Below are 15,806 nucleotides of genomic sequence, written 5' to 3'. Positions count from 1 at the left end.
TTAATTTTTTAAAAACTTTTCTTCTTCATATTAAAATCTGTTACTGTACAGCAAAAATCAACTATCATTTGGCCAGAATTGGCGTAAAAGGAAAAACTTGCATGGGCCTTAGTATCATATCCGCAATCAATGTCTGCCTCAAATCTTTGATAACTGAACAGATATTCTATGAGGAAGACAGATGGCCTCTAAAAAAGTTTGCCTCTTCGTCTGTTGAAAGGACAGAACAAAATTAACCTATATTATGTCATTTTAAATCGCATTTATTTCTTTTTTAGACTTTGTTTTGAATTGGAAAACCAATTATGTTGTCAAAAAGCAATGAAAACATCAGCACTTTTACGATGATTGGGTGTAAAAATTATGGAAAGGTGAAATTGACATGGATTAGTGAAAAATTAGCCTAGAAAAGACCAAAAATTGGCCTATTTAATAGACGGAAACTTTGAGCATTTATATCTTACCGAAAAAAGCCATATAAATAAAACAGAAAAGATGGCACAATAAATTGCGTTTCAAATAGTTGTTTTTGAGCGTATTAACAGATTGTTCTTTAATATTTTTAATATAATGCTTTAAATAGTCACATTGACTGATGATATGCTTGTTAACAGTTTTTAATTTATTTCTCTTTACTTTCTTCAGCATTCACTAATAAACGACATAAGCACAAAAACATTATAAGTAATTTTATGAATGGTTTTTTTGGCTGTTTTTGAAGCATTAAGTAACTACTAATAACTTTGCTAATAACTTGATTTGCTCAATCACCTCATTGTTTACGCAAGAAGTGATGTTGATATTTATCAAATGTTCTCATTATTTAGCCCATTATTAACGCCACAAAATTTGGCTTAGATTTTAAAAACTGCTTCAGGAAAAAAAAGCGTTTTCCCATGTTTCTCTTACGTAATAAGGCCGTTTTTGCATCCTGCGTTCTGCCTATGACTTCATTTTAAAATACGTTTGTACGTTTTGCCTTTGCTATGGTAACGCAGAATATCCGCAATAAAACGCAAACGCAAATCGACTGAGAATGACAGAACATATTTTGAGAAAACGTTTCCTGTATCAAAATGCCATAATATTTTCCTGCAATATTTTTTTACCTTGTTGGGTTGAAAAAGGAAAACTAATGAACGAAACGCTTTAATATCATTCGCTACCCTTTTTGTAAATAAAGCGCACGAGAAGAACAAAATTGTGAAGGGAATAATTTGACTTGTGGGCTTCTATGCGAAAAATATCCCTTATATTTTCACTCTTCTTTATCTTCAGTAAGGCCATTTGAATTTCTATTTCTCTATCTTGGGTTGAAAATTGCCTTAAGCTTTGCATTAAGTTTCATTTCATCTTGTGAAGCTTATGGGAGAAAAAGCTTCCGTTTCACGTGGTTCGATTATTTCCTCTGTTAAAATAGAATCATTCTCTTTCTCGTTCAAGTCACAAACTCGGGTTCTTTTAACATTCAAACAAAGCCCTTTTGTGGACCTAAACCATTTTCTGACAAAGTCCCTTTTTTCATCCGGAAATTCACGCCGTCTTTCCAAAATTCAATTGCTTATTCTTATAACCCCAAATTGATTTCTACCGCTGTTCAAACAAAAGCTAGTTTGCAACGTTAATAACGTTTTTTGATCAACAATAGCCATACAAGGAAAAACCTTTAAATATTTTAAATTTTATGTTTATTTATGTTTGAATATAATCTTTGTTTATAATCTTATTTGTTTATTAAATTTCAATTTTATTGCAATTAATTACCGATTTTTATCGAAAATTTTTCATAATTATTTTGCATTTAAAATTAGTTTTGACCTCTGATTTTACAATTCATTTTACCTTTTATAAATGACGTCACTCAACTGTACAAAAGTGGACTACGTGAGGTCTTAAAGACAGATTAATTCCACAATTCTGATCAGAATAGAGGTTACAAGCGATACCTAACACACTATTGTTACCAAGAAGATTATGACTTCCTTTTTCGCTTAGTCTGCAATTAACGAACCTTAAATCCTGTTCAATTTTCACCCGCTTGCGTTTCTCTTCAAATTGCAACAATTGCTATTGGGTCATTTTTGCCCCCATTTGAGATAGGAAGTTTCAGAGACTAATCTATCTATTCTGTAACTTGATAGTTTAACTATTCCTTCTGTTAATTATCCTTTATTCATTTAACCCCCTCCCCGCTATTACTGACGCAGTTGACCCAAAACTTGTTCTATAGGAGTCAGTAGAACAGTCGCGAATGGTACAAGTTATACCTGTTGGATTTAATAATACTAGTTATAATTATTATAACTTTTCATCCCAGTTATGCCGGGAGGAAGAAGGGGTCTTTTGGCACCCCAGAACACCTTTCTGGACTCAGTCATCAAAAAGGCTGATGAACAAAGTAAGTACCCCCCCCCCCCCCAATCCTCTTCGTCCCTCTCCTATCCCTTACCCCTAATCAATTCATCAACTTTATCTTTACTTTTACATCCTGCGAGATTTTTATCGTTAATAAGGAGCCTATTTTGCCAAAAGATACCAAAATTTTTTAAAGCATACAAACTGAATAGATTTGAACATTTGGTCCTATTTTTCCTCTCTTACCCTATTCCATAAAAAGCAGCCTTTTTGCCCTTCAGCCCTCGTGTTGTTTTTGCTCTTATGGCACAGTTTTGTTACAAAATTGTAATGAAATTAAACTATTTTTAAGTGAGACTCATGTGTGCTCTCTTTTGTTACTAATACGTTCATCATCAACGTATTAGTAACAAAAGAGAGCACACATGCAGTAATAGGTTAAGCTATCTGATTTCATGGTTTCCAACAAATAATTGTTTAAAATCATTTTATACAATTATCTGTTGGAAACCATGAAATCAGAGAGTTTAACCTTTTAGTGCTTTTTAACAATATTTGTAAAATGATATTGCTATTTACGTGTTGAACTTCGAAACCTGAATGAAACAAAACATTCTAAGTGCTAATTCCTAATGATAATCGTAGAATCTTTACCTTTTGCCACTTCGCTATAACATCGTTTTAACTTGAACTACTCACTTTTTTCTAGAATTCGCAACTTTTCAGCATTTAAAATAAAATTTTCTGTTATTATCTGTAGAATCTTAATCTGTCGCCACTTTGCTATAAAATCGTTTTAACTTGAACTACTCACTTTTTTCTAGAAGTTGCAACTTTTCAGCATTTAAAATAAAATTTTCTGTTTTTATCTGTAGAATCTTAACCTGTTGCCACTTTGCTATAACATCGTTTTAACTTGATCTGCTAACTTTTTTCTAGAAGTCGCAACTTTTCAGCATTTAAAATAAAATTTTCTGTTATTTATGTTAAGAAGAGCTCATATCAGGCTATGGAGCCAAGAAAAATAATTTTTGCTCTGTTTCCCGTAAGCTTTCTTCTGGAAAGAAAAGAATTCCATGTAAAAACTAGAAAAAAGAATTAAGAAAATTAAGAAAAAAACTTTTCACTATAACTTCCCCTATGTAATATTTTATTTTCCGTCGATTCTTTTAAACTGAACGTTTTGCCAAAAAACAAAAATAATTATGTAACATTTCAAGCATGTGGAAGCCGTAAGTAACTGAAAATGAAGCTGAAGGCGTAGCAAAAAATTAGCATCTTCTACAAAATGGGCGATGATCTTTAAAGCAGTATTTAAAAACTTCAGGAGCAGAACGTTGTCACAAAATGGTACGGCTCAAATAACATTCGGCGCTAAAAAACTGTTGTTAGTCATTAGCATTCTAAAAAACGAGATAAATTGGAAATAATATATTGACAAAGGAACTAAATCTCCGTAAATTTGTTTTATGTTCTTTGTTTAAAAAGAAGTCTATATTCTTTATTCTTTACTTTCTTTATACTTTTTATTGGGATTTCAAAATCACTGTTACATTTTATAAATTTGCTATTTTTTCTACTCACAAAATAAATTGAATAACCATTTATCTCTGAAGAGTTTATAAGAAATTATAACCTTAATTACTTCTGGCTAATCAAACGGCATTTTTTTCAAGATATTTGTAGAAACAGTACCGAAGTTCATTAGAAATAATTGGCTCAAGTGATTAGACATAATTGAAACATGATTGATATATTGATGCTGATGTTTCGATTAGAAGTTGAAAGCATCGTCAGCCTAAGATCAGTAGCAATCAAATATGCACAACTTTTGTCAGGTGCAATTGCAAAAAATTGACAGTAATTGTGAAGATTTTCAACGCAAAGTGTTGATTTTGGTTTATTAATTTTCAACAATTAGTCTCCTGGGTTAATAAAAAATTCTGCAGATTTATGTTGCGGCGTTTCATAGAACGATTGAGAAGTAGTAAATTTAATTTTGGCAATGGAATCAATTATGTGACAGAAAAATGTGATTAAAATATTAGGCTATTAAATTTGTCAGAAAGATTGCGCGGCTTCACTAGTTAAAACATGGTCAAGAAAAGGTATTTAGAAAATGCTTCAAGTATAAAAATGAAAACCTCCTTTCCAGAGTTCCTATATATTTATCAACTTACTTGAAGATGAATTGTGAGAACAATTCAAAAGAAAATGGAGAACAGAAAAGAAGCAAAAATTATTTTATAGCTGCCAAAAAGAATTGTGTATGGCAAAAGATCAACTTAGTAGTAACAAGTAACTGCATATCAAATTTTGAGCTGGGCTTTGAATTACGTGCCAAAATAGACCGACAACTTGAAAAAAAATTTACTACAAAATTGTTCCGAGATCTAAAGTACATGCTGTGAAACATGAGACATGTTTTGTTGATAGAAAATATCCACAAGTTTCAAAATTTTTTCAGAGAAAAGTTTTTTATTTGAACCATTGCGGCATGTAAAAAACTTTCAAAAATTGTACAAATCACAAACAATTGATGTTAACACTTTAGAAAAACAAGATCTACACTAAAAAATGATTTCTTTGAATGGAAACAACAAACCTTAAGGTAATTTTCTTGTGGGTTTTCCTACATTACAAAACGAAAACCACATCGTACTGAGTATATATATATATATATATATATATATATATATATATATATATACTAAGCATGATTGTTCTCTTCGGCACACATGTATTACGATCAGGAAAATAAGCGAGTGCGAAAAACTCTGACACGCCCAAACTCTGGTATATACGCCAGTCGTTTTTGCATTCTAAGTGTGCGTAAAATGGTGACAAGCTATTGATTCGAATCTATTGATCTTGTCGCGCGACTCTAATGCAGTCCTTCGATTTGTTGAGATTAGTCGCCAATTTACGCATTGCTATTGTCACTAAAAATTGCATAAAAGATTTAACGACTTTAGTTTTGATTTATTCACATTTTGTCTGCAATGTTCACTTTGCCACTGCTTTCAACAAATGTGGTTTTCAAAACATAATGAAGGTATTTACATCACAGAATCAATTTAAAAAATGTATTACAATCAACCTTGATAAAATTGTTTTCCATTCAACTTAGAATTAGCCTAATGTAACAACACATCGTTTACGAGTAGTGTGACTTCTGAACGAGGAAGAAAATTTTAGCATCACAAAGACACGTTCTTAACCACTGATTTTCATTTTATTTTCATCTTATTAAAAATTGAGAAAAAGCGCATTCGACGGGTTACGCCTGCAAAGCACGTGAACAAGTTCTAGTTTTATTGAATAAACAATCAAGTTTGAATGTTGTGTATATTTGACATCTGAAGAGATACATATGCAGTAGTTTTTTTTCAAAGTACGGCTCACACGCGTATAAGGCGAATATTTCAGGCGTAGTAGATTTACCATTCGGACGAGTAAGTAAAATCCATTTACAATGTTAATACATGAGAGAGAAGATTTCAAATAGGGTTTCCTCAGCGTTTTGGTTTTTGCAATTATTCTTCTAGAAATCGATCACTGTCATAAATGGGATTTCAGAATATTGCTCTGGTGCATTAAGTAACAGAAATGCGATTAACGGAATTAAGAAGCCATTGAAAGCAATTTTGGCAAATTCAAAAGCTATTTTAAAAGTTGTGGAAATTTTGGTAGCCTTTTCTTTACCTATTCATACTTGACAGCGTCTGCTAATTCCAGCTTTGGTTTATTCCGTTAATTAGCTCTTGTGTATTATTATTCTAAAAGAACTAGGCTGTCAGGATGTTTTAAAGGTGAAAATGTATGCCTAATTTAGCTTCATCTTTTCGCTTCATCTGTTGGTTTTTGGAAGTTTTAATGAAGTTGATATTATCAAATTTGTTTTTGGATTGTCTTTTATCTACATAACTTCCTTTTAAGGTAATAATGTAATTTTATGCATTATCCGATTGAAAGATATCACCAGTCAATCATCGAATGCACCGACTTTCAAATTCATAGAAGAAATTAACAAATGGGGGGGGGGGGGCAAGAATGCGACGGCTTTAGTGCTTTTATCATTCAACGTTTCTCAACGTCAAATAGCTAATCAAATGAACAGAAATAAACAATTATACGCATTTCATGTCTAAACTTTTATGTGATCGTATAGCAACGCCACAGTAGTTTTTGTTTGCTTGTTTTTTTGTATTTAAATATTGACAATTTTTTGTTTGCAACGTTTCATAGAAAGATCAAAATATGGTAATTTTAAATTTCATAATGGAATCAATTATGTGACAGAACAATGTGATTGCATTATTAGGCTATTAGATTTGCCATATAGAATGTGTGGCTGCACTAGTGAAAAAGATAGTCAAGAAAAAGTAATTAGAAAATAATCAGATATAAAAGTGACAAGGAGGCTCGGTAATGTGCCAAAAATTCAAGCAGTTTTCAAAAAAAATTTGGTGTATGAACAAAAAGACCGCCTCCAAAGCAAACAATTTACTGCAGTAAAACATTCTGCATTAGACTGATGAGATCTGCCATCACAAAGAAACCGAGTCAAGACAAACAGCAAAGGCAAACAACAACAACGAACATTAGTTTCATCCAAAAATTTATGTAAACTTAAAAAAAATTAATAACAAAGTCAACATAGACAGATGAAACTGAAACTAAATAAAATATCTTGTTCTTCCCTAGAATGATGTGGGACCAGTCCATAATAAAGAGTGGCAACAATTCCACAAAAACGAAAAAAAAGCGAAGTTAAAAATTTCGCTTATGTTTTTAAAAAAGAGATTTACGATTCCCTATGTTTCTATAGGAGGGAGTTAAAACCTGTCATTATGTTTTTTATGCAGTTACAGAAATAACAAAGAATAGAGACAATAATCAAAAACTCAATTAAAACGCAAAAAAACGGTGTCGATGCCGTAATGTCACCTTTTGCCCCTCAAAAAAAGTTCAATTGCCTTTTTTTGAACGCCAATACTGTGGTATGCGACCTTTGAATGGGATCAGGTAACAAGTTGACAAAAAAGGCAAAATTAAGTAATACTTTTGTAGTTTTCGAAAAAGATGTTTTCTAATTCATGAAATCCATTAGCTACACAACAAATATACTAGATTCTTTTTTTGTCTAAAAGTGGACTTTGAGACCTGTAAAAACTCAGAATATGTCTTACGTCTACAAGAAACGTCAAATGTGAATCGTAAATTTATTTTATTTTTTTTTGCGAAAAACCGGCGTCGAATGCAGTAAAGTCATAAAAGATTCCTTGAAAACATTTGGTTTTATACACTTGCACCTTTTGTGACGCGAATAATGTCATATACGACCCGCATTTAACGAAACTAGGTAAAAAATACACAATAAGAAAACAAAATTGCAAATTTAAGAAGTGTTTTTTAATTTTTGATAACAACTGCTTTCAAGGCCATGAAAGCCATCAGCTATCTACTAAAATCAGAATGTCGGCGCATCTATTTTTACATAAAAAACCGATGAAACCTGTCTTTATCCAGGAAACTTCATACGACTAAAATACAAAGATAAAAGGAGAGTTGAATACAAAATAAGAAAGTCAATTAATTTCTCAAAGAAAGTGGTGTTATCCAGTTAAAACCTGTCATTATGTTTTTTTATGCAGTTACAGAAAGAACAAAGAATAGAGACAATAATCAAAAACTCAATTAAATCGCAAAAAAACGGTGTCGATGCCGTAATGTCACCTTTTGCCCCTCAAAAAAAGTTCAATTGCCTTTTTTTGAACGACAATACTGTGGTATGCGACCTTTGAATGGGATCAGGTAACAAGTTGACAAAAAAGGCAAAATTAAATAATACTTTTGTAGTTTTCGAAAAAGATGTTTTTTAAGTCATGAAATCCATTAGCTACACAACAAAAATACTAGATTCTTTTTTTGTCTAAAAGTGGACTTTGAGACCTGTAAAAACTCAGAATATGTCTTACGTCTACAAGAAACGTCAAATGTGAATCGTAAATTTATTTTACTTTTTTTTGCGAAAAACCAGCGTCGAATGCAGTAAAGTCATAAAAGATTCCTTGAAAACATTTGGTTTTATACACTTGCAACTTTTGCGACGCGAATAATGTCATATACGACCCTCAATTAACGAAACTAGGTAAAAAACAGACAATAAGAAAACAAAATTGCAAATTTAAGAAGTGTTTTTTAATTTTTGATAACAACTGCTTTCAAGGCCATGAAAGCCATCAGCTATCTACTAAAATCAGAATGTCGGCGCATCTATTTTTACATAAAAAACCGATGAAACCTGTTTTTATCCAGGAAATTTCATACGACTAAAATACCAAGTTAAAAGGAGAGTTGAATACAAAATAAGAAAGTCAGTTAATTTCTCAGAGAAAGTGGTGTCTGAGCTGTTAAAACCATTATCTATACCTTTGAAGGTTTTGATTTGTTCAATTGTGCCTCATTTTGAACGCCAACAATGCGATATGTAAACTGTCATTAATGTGGTAAGTGACAAAACGAGAAAAAAACGAGAAAAATTGACAAATATCTAAAAATTAAAAAAAAAATCGTGAACTCTAGTTGTATCAAAGCCAAAAAACCATAACTTCACGCATAAAATCAAAACGAAGACTAAATGTTAATTCAATAGAAAGAAGAAGCATTTTTTACTTTGCTGTCACTAAGCTAGAGAGTGATCAAATTAAGAAAACAATTGAGGAAAATTTCAACAAGCGCTTGCTCATTTAAAAACTAAAATATTATAAGAGTCAAAACGACCATAAACCTTCGATTAAAAAACTGGAAACATTAATTTGGGACTTTTTAGGAGGTCAATTAGACCTATCACCAGTGAGCTTTGACTTGAATTGTTCTGTTCTTTATTTAATGAGCCAAAAAGAACATTAAAAAAACCGACTGTTAACAATCCGAATTCTTTTTGGATTTGAACAGTCCAAGATCGGTTCAAAACTGGCCCTGCTAGTGCTGTTCGTACATCAGGATTAATTAATTTTTTAATTGTTTTAGATAGAGATAATTTGTTAGTTACAAAAAACAAAATTAAATGCTGTGTTCTTGATAATCATTGAGTAAAGTTGGCAAAAAACGGCAAAATTTTAATTACAGAGCACTTTCAATTGAACTGCAAGTAAGAATGGCACCTTATAGAGTGCACAAGGACTGTTTTATTGGTTTTGTGGGTGTGTGCTTGTGTGCGTAACAATTTTAACATGTTTTAGCAAAATTGACGAAATTTTAGTCAAGAACTCTGGAAAATTTGATTACAAACATTGCAAATCGGTCTAATATTCACAAAAACTTAAACATCGATAACTCTCTCTGGAAAAAGAAGTTCAAATCTTTCAATTTCCAATTTCTACGCTGGACGGGTTTTAAACGATACCACTGACAACTCTCTACGATGAAGCGGTCGGAACAAAAACCTCCTCCCCAGAGTGTTTATAAATTCAGATCAACCTATTTGTAAATGATTTGAGCCAATTTGGCTTGTTTTGTGTTTGCAGACATTAGTTTCGTGGTGAGCAATGCGAGAGTGGTGGACTTCCCGATTGTGTACTGCAATGAGCTATTCACCAAACAGACTGGATTCCTCAGAACTGAGGTATGAATAAATCTAAGATTACAACCGTGATGATGTATATGTAGTCCTGGCAATGAGAAGGGACATTGATATCTGCTTCCCTCTTATCCTTGTCTGTCCCTTTAGGTCTCCTCTAGACCTGGATACCTTAGATTCATGCAGGGAGAGTACACTGACCAGGACACCTTCAACAGAATCCAGACTGCCTACGAGGAGATCAAGAGAGACCAGTTCGACATCCTCCTCTACAAAAAGAACAGTTAGATACTATAAATATTTAACCATTTATGCGTAAACGCAAAAAACGAATCCCAAAGTATTACCAGTATTGAAATGTCACATTTTTTGTGAAAAACAAACTTTGTTAAAGTAAAAAACCTCCATTCCAAAAAACAGATGGCTAGATTAATTTTATTTCGAATGAATATATATTGGATTTATCATTAATGAGACTGAGTTGCAGGCTGAAGAAAGGAGAAAAATGGGACAAAAACGTTGATATTTTTCAAAAAAAACTCAAAATCATTAAGGCCACTGGCTATCAAGTGAAGGCATTAAATAGGTCTACTTGTTTCTTCATAGGACACCAATGAGACCTGTCATTATTGAGAATTCATAAGATTTAAAAATCAAGGATTCAAAGAAATGGGCGTGAAGCCAGTGTTGAAAGTATTAAAAACATAAACTATTTATTGCAAACACTATATGGAAACCATTGGGTTGGATTTTGACACCAATAGGACTTGTTAATAATACGTTAAGGTGACAAAAGAATTTAAAAAGCCACAATTGGGCGCTACTCAACGATTGAAAGTAAAAAAAAGAATATCCAAGTCAAAAAACAATCAAGACCATATTTTCTGCGGAAAATTAAATACCTGTCACAAATAAAGCATTGTTACAAGGTGACAAAAATCAAAATAAAATGTACAAAGTTTAAAATTTACAAAAATTAAAAGGGTTTAAAAAACATATATATATTTCAATTGATATGAGCTATTAGGTAAAAACTAAAAGATAGATAGGTTCGCTTACACTTCTTTAGGAAACCAAGTAGAATTTTTTTAGTGATGCTTAGTCAAAACACATTCAAAGAGCATAAAACTGCATTCAAAACTCAAAAATTCGAAAGTACTTTACAAAATCACATAGTCGAAGCCATAACAACATTGAACTAGTTGATCATTGATAAGAATATTTAACTGTCCGTAATTGAGATGAAAAGAAAAACATAGAATTTTCAAATAAATTTTAAAAAGCAGCGCACCAAAACAAATCCGAATCATTTGATATTGAAAAACTAAGATGAGATAATAAGGTACCCTTGCTATAGCTGCGCGTCCGTTCAAAAAAGTAAGTATTACAAGTCTCAGCTTAATGGAGTTGGCAAAAAATCTTTAAAGTTTTTAAGAGATGACGCTATAGTTGAATAAAGTTATGTACATCTTCAAATATTCACAAAACTGTCAAACATCGATGAAAATAAAAAAAAAATTCAAATAAACTTTTTCATTCTATAATCTATGTTTGATGTATTTTCTGATGATACCACTCACAACTTTTTACGATGAACATATCGAGCAGCCAGAATTGACTGAACAAAGAACACCAATTGAACATATAGTTCCTCCTCCACCACTAAGTTGGGTCGCAACAATTATTCTAATCAATAATATCGCGTTTGCAGGTGGAAGTGCTTCCTTTAGAAAGAATGAGAAACCGCAGCTTGAATATCGTATCATTTTTTTAAAAGAAAAGAAGTGTTTCAAGACTGAAAAAGAAAGTTTCAAGACTGAAAAGAAAAAGAAGCATGTTAAAATCACACTTGAAGACGCTTGATACAAAAAAGAGAACATCAATATTCAAACACAAAAACAATAACACTTAGTTTTGAAGCTAAAACGTTTCTTTGTGATATTTTTTTCTTGTACAAAGATTGGTTCATAAGGAACTACTTTGAATGAACTTAGCGCTCATTGTTTTAGCTGGGTCTTCGACATTTATACTCACAGAAAAAGTTGCTAGTTTAGTTTTAATAGCAAATAACCCCCACCGAAATACCCCCAGATTAGCAATGAATTCGTTTATGAGTTGATTCCGTTCAATGAGTTCGTTGTATATAGCGCATTTAATTATAGTTCAACGCAGATCATATCACAAAAATATTATAGCCCATTCTGTGAATATCAAGAAAAGATTTAAATTCGTGTTCCGTTTCTATACTACCCGTCTTCTCTTCTTAATCTCCAGGTTTTTATTGTGACATGTTTGCATCACAGAAATGATCTAAAGCGATCTTATTAGCTATTAAATTTTGAATAAAGTGACAAGTAATTGAAAGAGATCTGCTGCCGGGAAGGGGAAGCCACCGGGGAGGGGGTTATACTTATAAAATTAAATTAAAACATCATTTTCAAAGATCAAAAATAGCAGGCAATAATTGGAACAAAAAGGTTGAGACAATTTAAACACTAAAAACAGTCAGTGTTTTTCGGGATAAATTGATAGTTTATGTGAGTTTATAAGCGAAAGGTTTGGGGAGGAGGGAGGTTCTTAATTGGCTCAATAATCCAGGAACCCGCTGTGCGCATTTTTCTTTGTTTATTTTATTTGATGTTGACGTTTGAAATTTTGCTTTTGAAATTTGAGATATAAAAATTGAGCAATATCTATTTTCCTTGTCACTCTGAATTAAACCCACTTACAGGTAGAATCTGATGTCTGTTCAAATTGTACCCTAGAGAATGGTTTATTTGTTTTGTTTACTTTGTTTACTTTCTCTGTACCATGTGGCTTCAAATGGCGCTTCCCTCATAAATCAGCATGGAGTACGGAAGAGCTCAGGCGGACATACTAAACAGTGGTGGTAGGGTACCAGAAAAAGAGAGGAAGGGGGGTAGGGTGAAGATACTTTGTTTATTTTGTCTTTTGAACACTTTGACCGCTTTCCAACTTCAAATGAATTTGGTCTCAGCTGATATTGTTTCTTCGACTAATTTTTAATCAAATGAACTAAATATTTTTTTGGTAAAAGTAAGTTTAACTGAATTTTGATAAAAATTGTGTTACTGAGCAGTAGTCACTACTTTGATGCATCTCTGCTGAATAAAAAATAATTGTTGCTGATGTTTCTTTTGAGCTTTAATTGCGTGAAAAATATTTTGGTGAAAAAATTTAACCAGTTTATCGAACATCGGTGTGACAATTTTAAAAAATCTAATCAACTTATAGAGAACTTATAAAAGCATTGCGTTTTAAGGCATTTCGATCTTTGGTTTACTGATACAAAGCAAATTTAAAGAATGGAAAAATTGACAACGAGGAAAAAGACTGAGAAAAAGTCGGGTTAATCAATGTCATTGCTTTCAACTTCGCTGATAGTCGCAATTAAAAATTTGCAGGTCATGACCTTTTCAAACTTCTATTGTGCTTCTTCCTAAATTTATATCTCTTCTGAAAATTGAATTCTATTCAGAGCATTAATTTTTCCAAAATTTTTATGAAAAAAGGCAATATATGTGCAAATGCAGTTTTTCTTCAATCAAGTTTTGTTTACACGTCGTAGTGAAAATAGGAGAAACATGCTTTTGTAGCAATTAGAGTCTACTTTTACTTCCAATGACACATATAGTTACCATACCAATGGGAAAATAGGATAAATATACAATTTAATTATTGAAGACACAGAGAAATAGCGTATCAATGAGGTAATTATTTTCATAAACTTGGATAACATTAACTGAATTTGAAGTCTTTCTCCATGATAGGCTGTAATAACACAGGTTTTGAGAAGTTTGGAATTTCTTCAAGGAAAGGGTCCTGATTTTTTGTTTTGGAGTAAGAAATACAGTATTACAACTTCGTTTGAATATGATGACGTCATTCCAAAATTTTATCGGTCTGGAAAAAAATTTTAAGATAAAATGACTTGTAATTGACGGTGCAATGAAAGAATTTTGCGCGTTTGTTTTTTCGAACTAGAGTTGAGGCACCACAAATTTTAGGGTAGCTGGTGTTCTATTTGATAAATCCTTGTACTCGTAAAAAACTTCTTTGATACTCAAAAGGTATTCGAATGGAAGTACAAGTTTTTTTGCAGGGTGAAAAAATGGAGGAGGCGAAAATATTGGAACCACAACGAACTTGAAAAGAAAAAGTATCTATATTGGTGGATTGATGAGGGTATTAGTCCTATTAGTAGCTATTCATTTACTATTAGTAAATAATAGTAAGTATTCAGTAAATCCAATATATTGTTTTTCAAATTTAGTTTGAAGTTATATGAACAATAACTATTTTGAATTTAATAGATGTGATAGAACACAGGGAAATTTTATAAAAACTACTAAATTCACAGGAGACAGAAAACTTTGTCTGGGATTGTCTTCTTCCCATTAAATATCTACTCTGGCTTTCCATTTGGTTTTTTAAGTCCTGGATAGCCGAATAATCACACTGACCAAAAAACATTAAACTGACGCTAACTTTTTCTTTAAAAAGTACAAAAAAAGTAAGAGCAAATTTCTTCTTGTTCTTTCTAGTTAATTTATAAAAATTGTCTTACCTAATGGTTAAAATTGTTTATTTTATTTGTCTGATACTTCACCCAAATGAAAATGACAAAATGACATTATTATATTCGAATTGAAATAAGAGAAAAACGATCAGGGAGTTTTATAACAAAAATTGTTCTTTTTTTCATAAGCCTGAATTTCTGAGCCTGAATTTTCCTTAGTCTCTGCAAGATATTTGACCACACCTTCAGACAGTGTGGAGCAGAGTTTAAACTGTTTGGAAATAGTGGAGCTAACAAAAAATACGATATTTGGTATATGAAGAACAGCATAATAGTCGTTTTTTTTTGATAGAAAAGAAAGACTGTTATCTTTTTCAACTCAGCTTTCTTCATTACTGATGACTGCTGTAATTTCGGCCCGGTTTACAGCTAGTTAAGAACGTTTAGAGCTCAAAAGAAAGACATTTTTTAACACAAAAACAACGACTTTTTTGAAAGTTGCAGAGAATTTTCAAAAATATCCCAATGTAGAAAGCATAAGAATAAACTCAATAGAAATTTCATAACCAGATAGCGCTAGTTAAATCAGATAATTTAGTTCAAGTTAGACAAGTTAATTAGGTGTTTGAAATAAGCGTTCTTTCGTAAAATGTTATTGTTTCGAAGGCGCCAGAGAGGGTAGTTGAGTGATATCTCTTAAACAAACAAATTGATGAACAAATGCATATTGAGCTGTTGTATATTTTGATTAATTAGCAAAGTTGTATTTGAGCATCAGGCCAAAGTCGAAGTGAGGGATTTAAATTTAGATGAAAACTAGAGAGCGATGATTTGAAATGAACTAGATATTTTGATCAAAAAGGGAATTTCAATTTTGAACCAAATTAAAGTGTGATTTTGAATTTGCAAAATTATTGGCAACTCCAAACTTGGTATACACTCAACTTTTTAAGTTATATTCATCATTGGAATCTGAAAATTTGTGGAGATGTTGCCCTGATGATTGTCCATATATAATAGGGATGCGCGGTATGTTACACCTTTTTGATCTCAGTTATTTAAGTAGAGTTTTGTTAATTTAGAGTAAATAAAAATGCAATTTATCAGTTTTTCGAAATACCACCAAGCCGATGTTTCCCGCCCCCCCCCCCATGGAGGTTATATTAAGCGGACGTTTACCAAATTTTAATGGCATGTACACCCAATGGTCCTCTCAGGCTGGTATACCCTTCGGGCCAATCCGACCACCCAACTCCGAGCTATTAACACCGGAAGTGGTGTGATTTGAAGGTTTTCGAAATTTTGAGCGAAAAAATGACTGTTCGG

At 32.1% G+C, this 15,806-nt stretch overlaps 1 protein-coding gene across 1 annotated transcript in view; it reads left to right on the top strand.

Annotated features, from left to right (window-relative positions):
- Positions 1–682: 682 nt before the first annotated feature.
- The window catches only part of LOC142350863 (voltage-gated delayed rectifier potassium channel KCNH1-like), a 52,866-nt gene continuing 37,742 nt past the window's right edge, over positions 683–15,806 (top strand). The window contains exons 1-3 of the mRNA XM_075403228.1: positions 683–2,398; positions 9,888–9,985; positions 10,091–10,223. Of these exons, the coding sequence (XP_075259343.1) occupies positions 2,320–2,398; positions 9,888–9,985; positions 10,091–10,223 (310 nt within the window). The 5' untranslated portion in view covers positions 683–2,319. The remainder of the gene's footprint in view (positions 2,399–9,887; positions 9,986–10,090; positions 10,224–15,806) is intronic.

Source organism: Convolutriloba macropyga, chromosome 1, assembly GCF_964194025.1.
Source record: "Convolutriloba macropyga chromosome 1, txConMacr16.3, whole genome shotgun sequence".
In the NCBI taxonomy this organism is placed as follows: domain Eukaryota; kingdom Metazoa; phylum Xenacoelomorpha; order Acoela; family Convolutidae; genus Convolutriloba; species Convolutriloba macropyga.
Note: the sequence above shows the minus strand (reverse complement) of the source record. Positions and strands in the feature narration are given on the sequence as shown.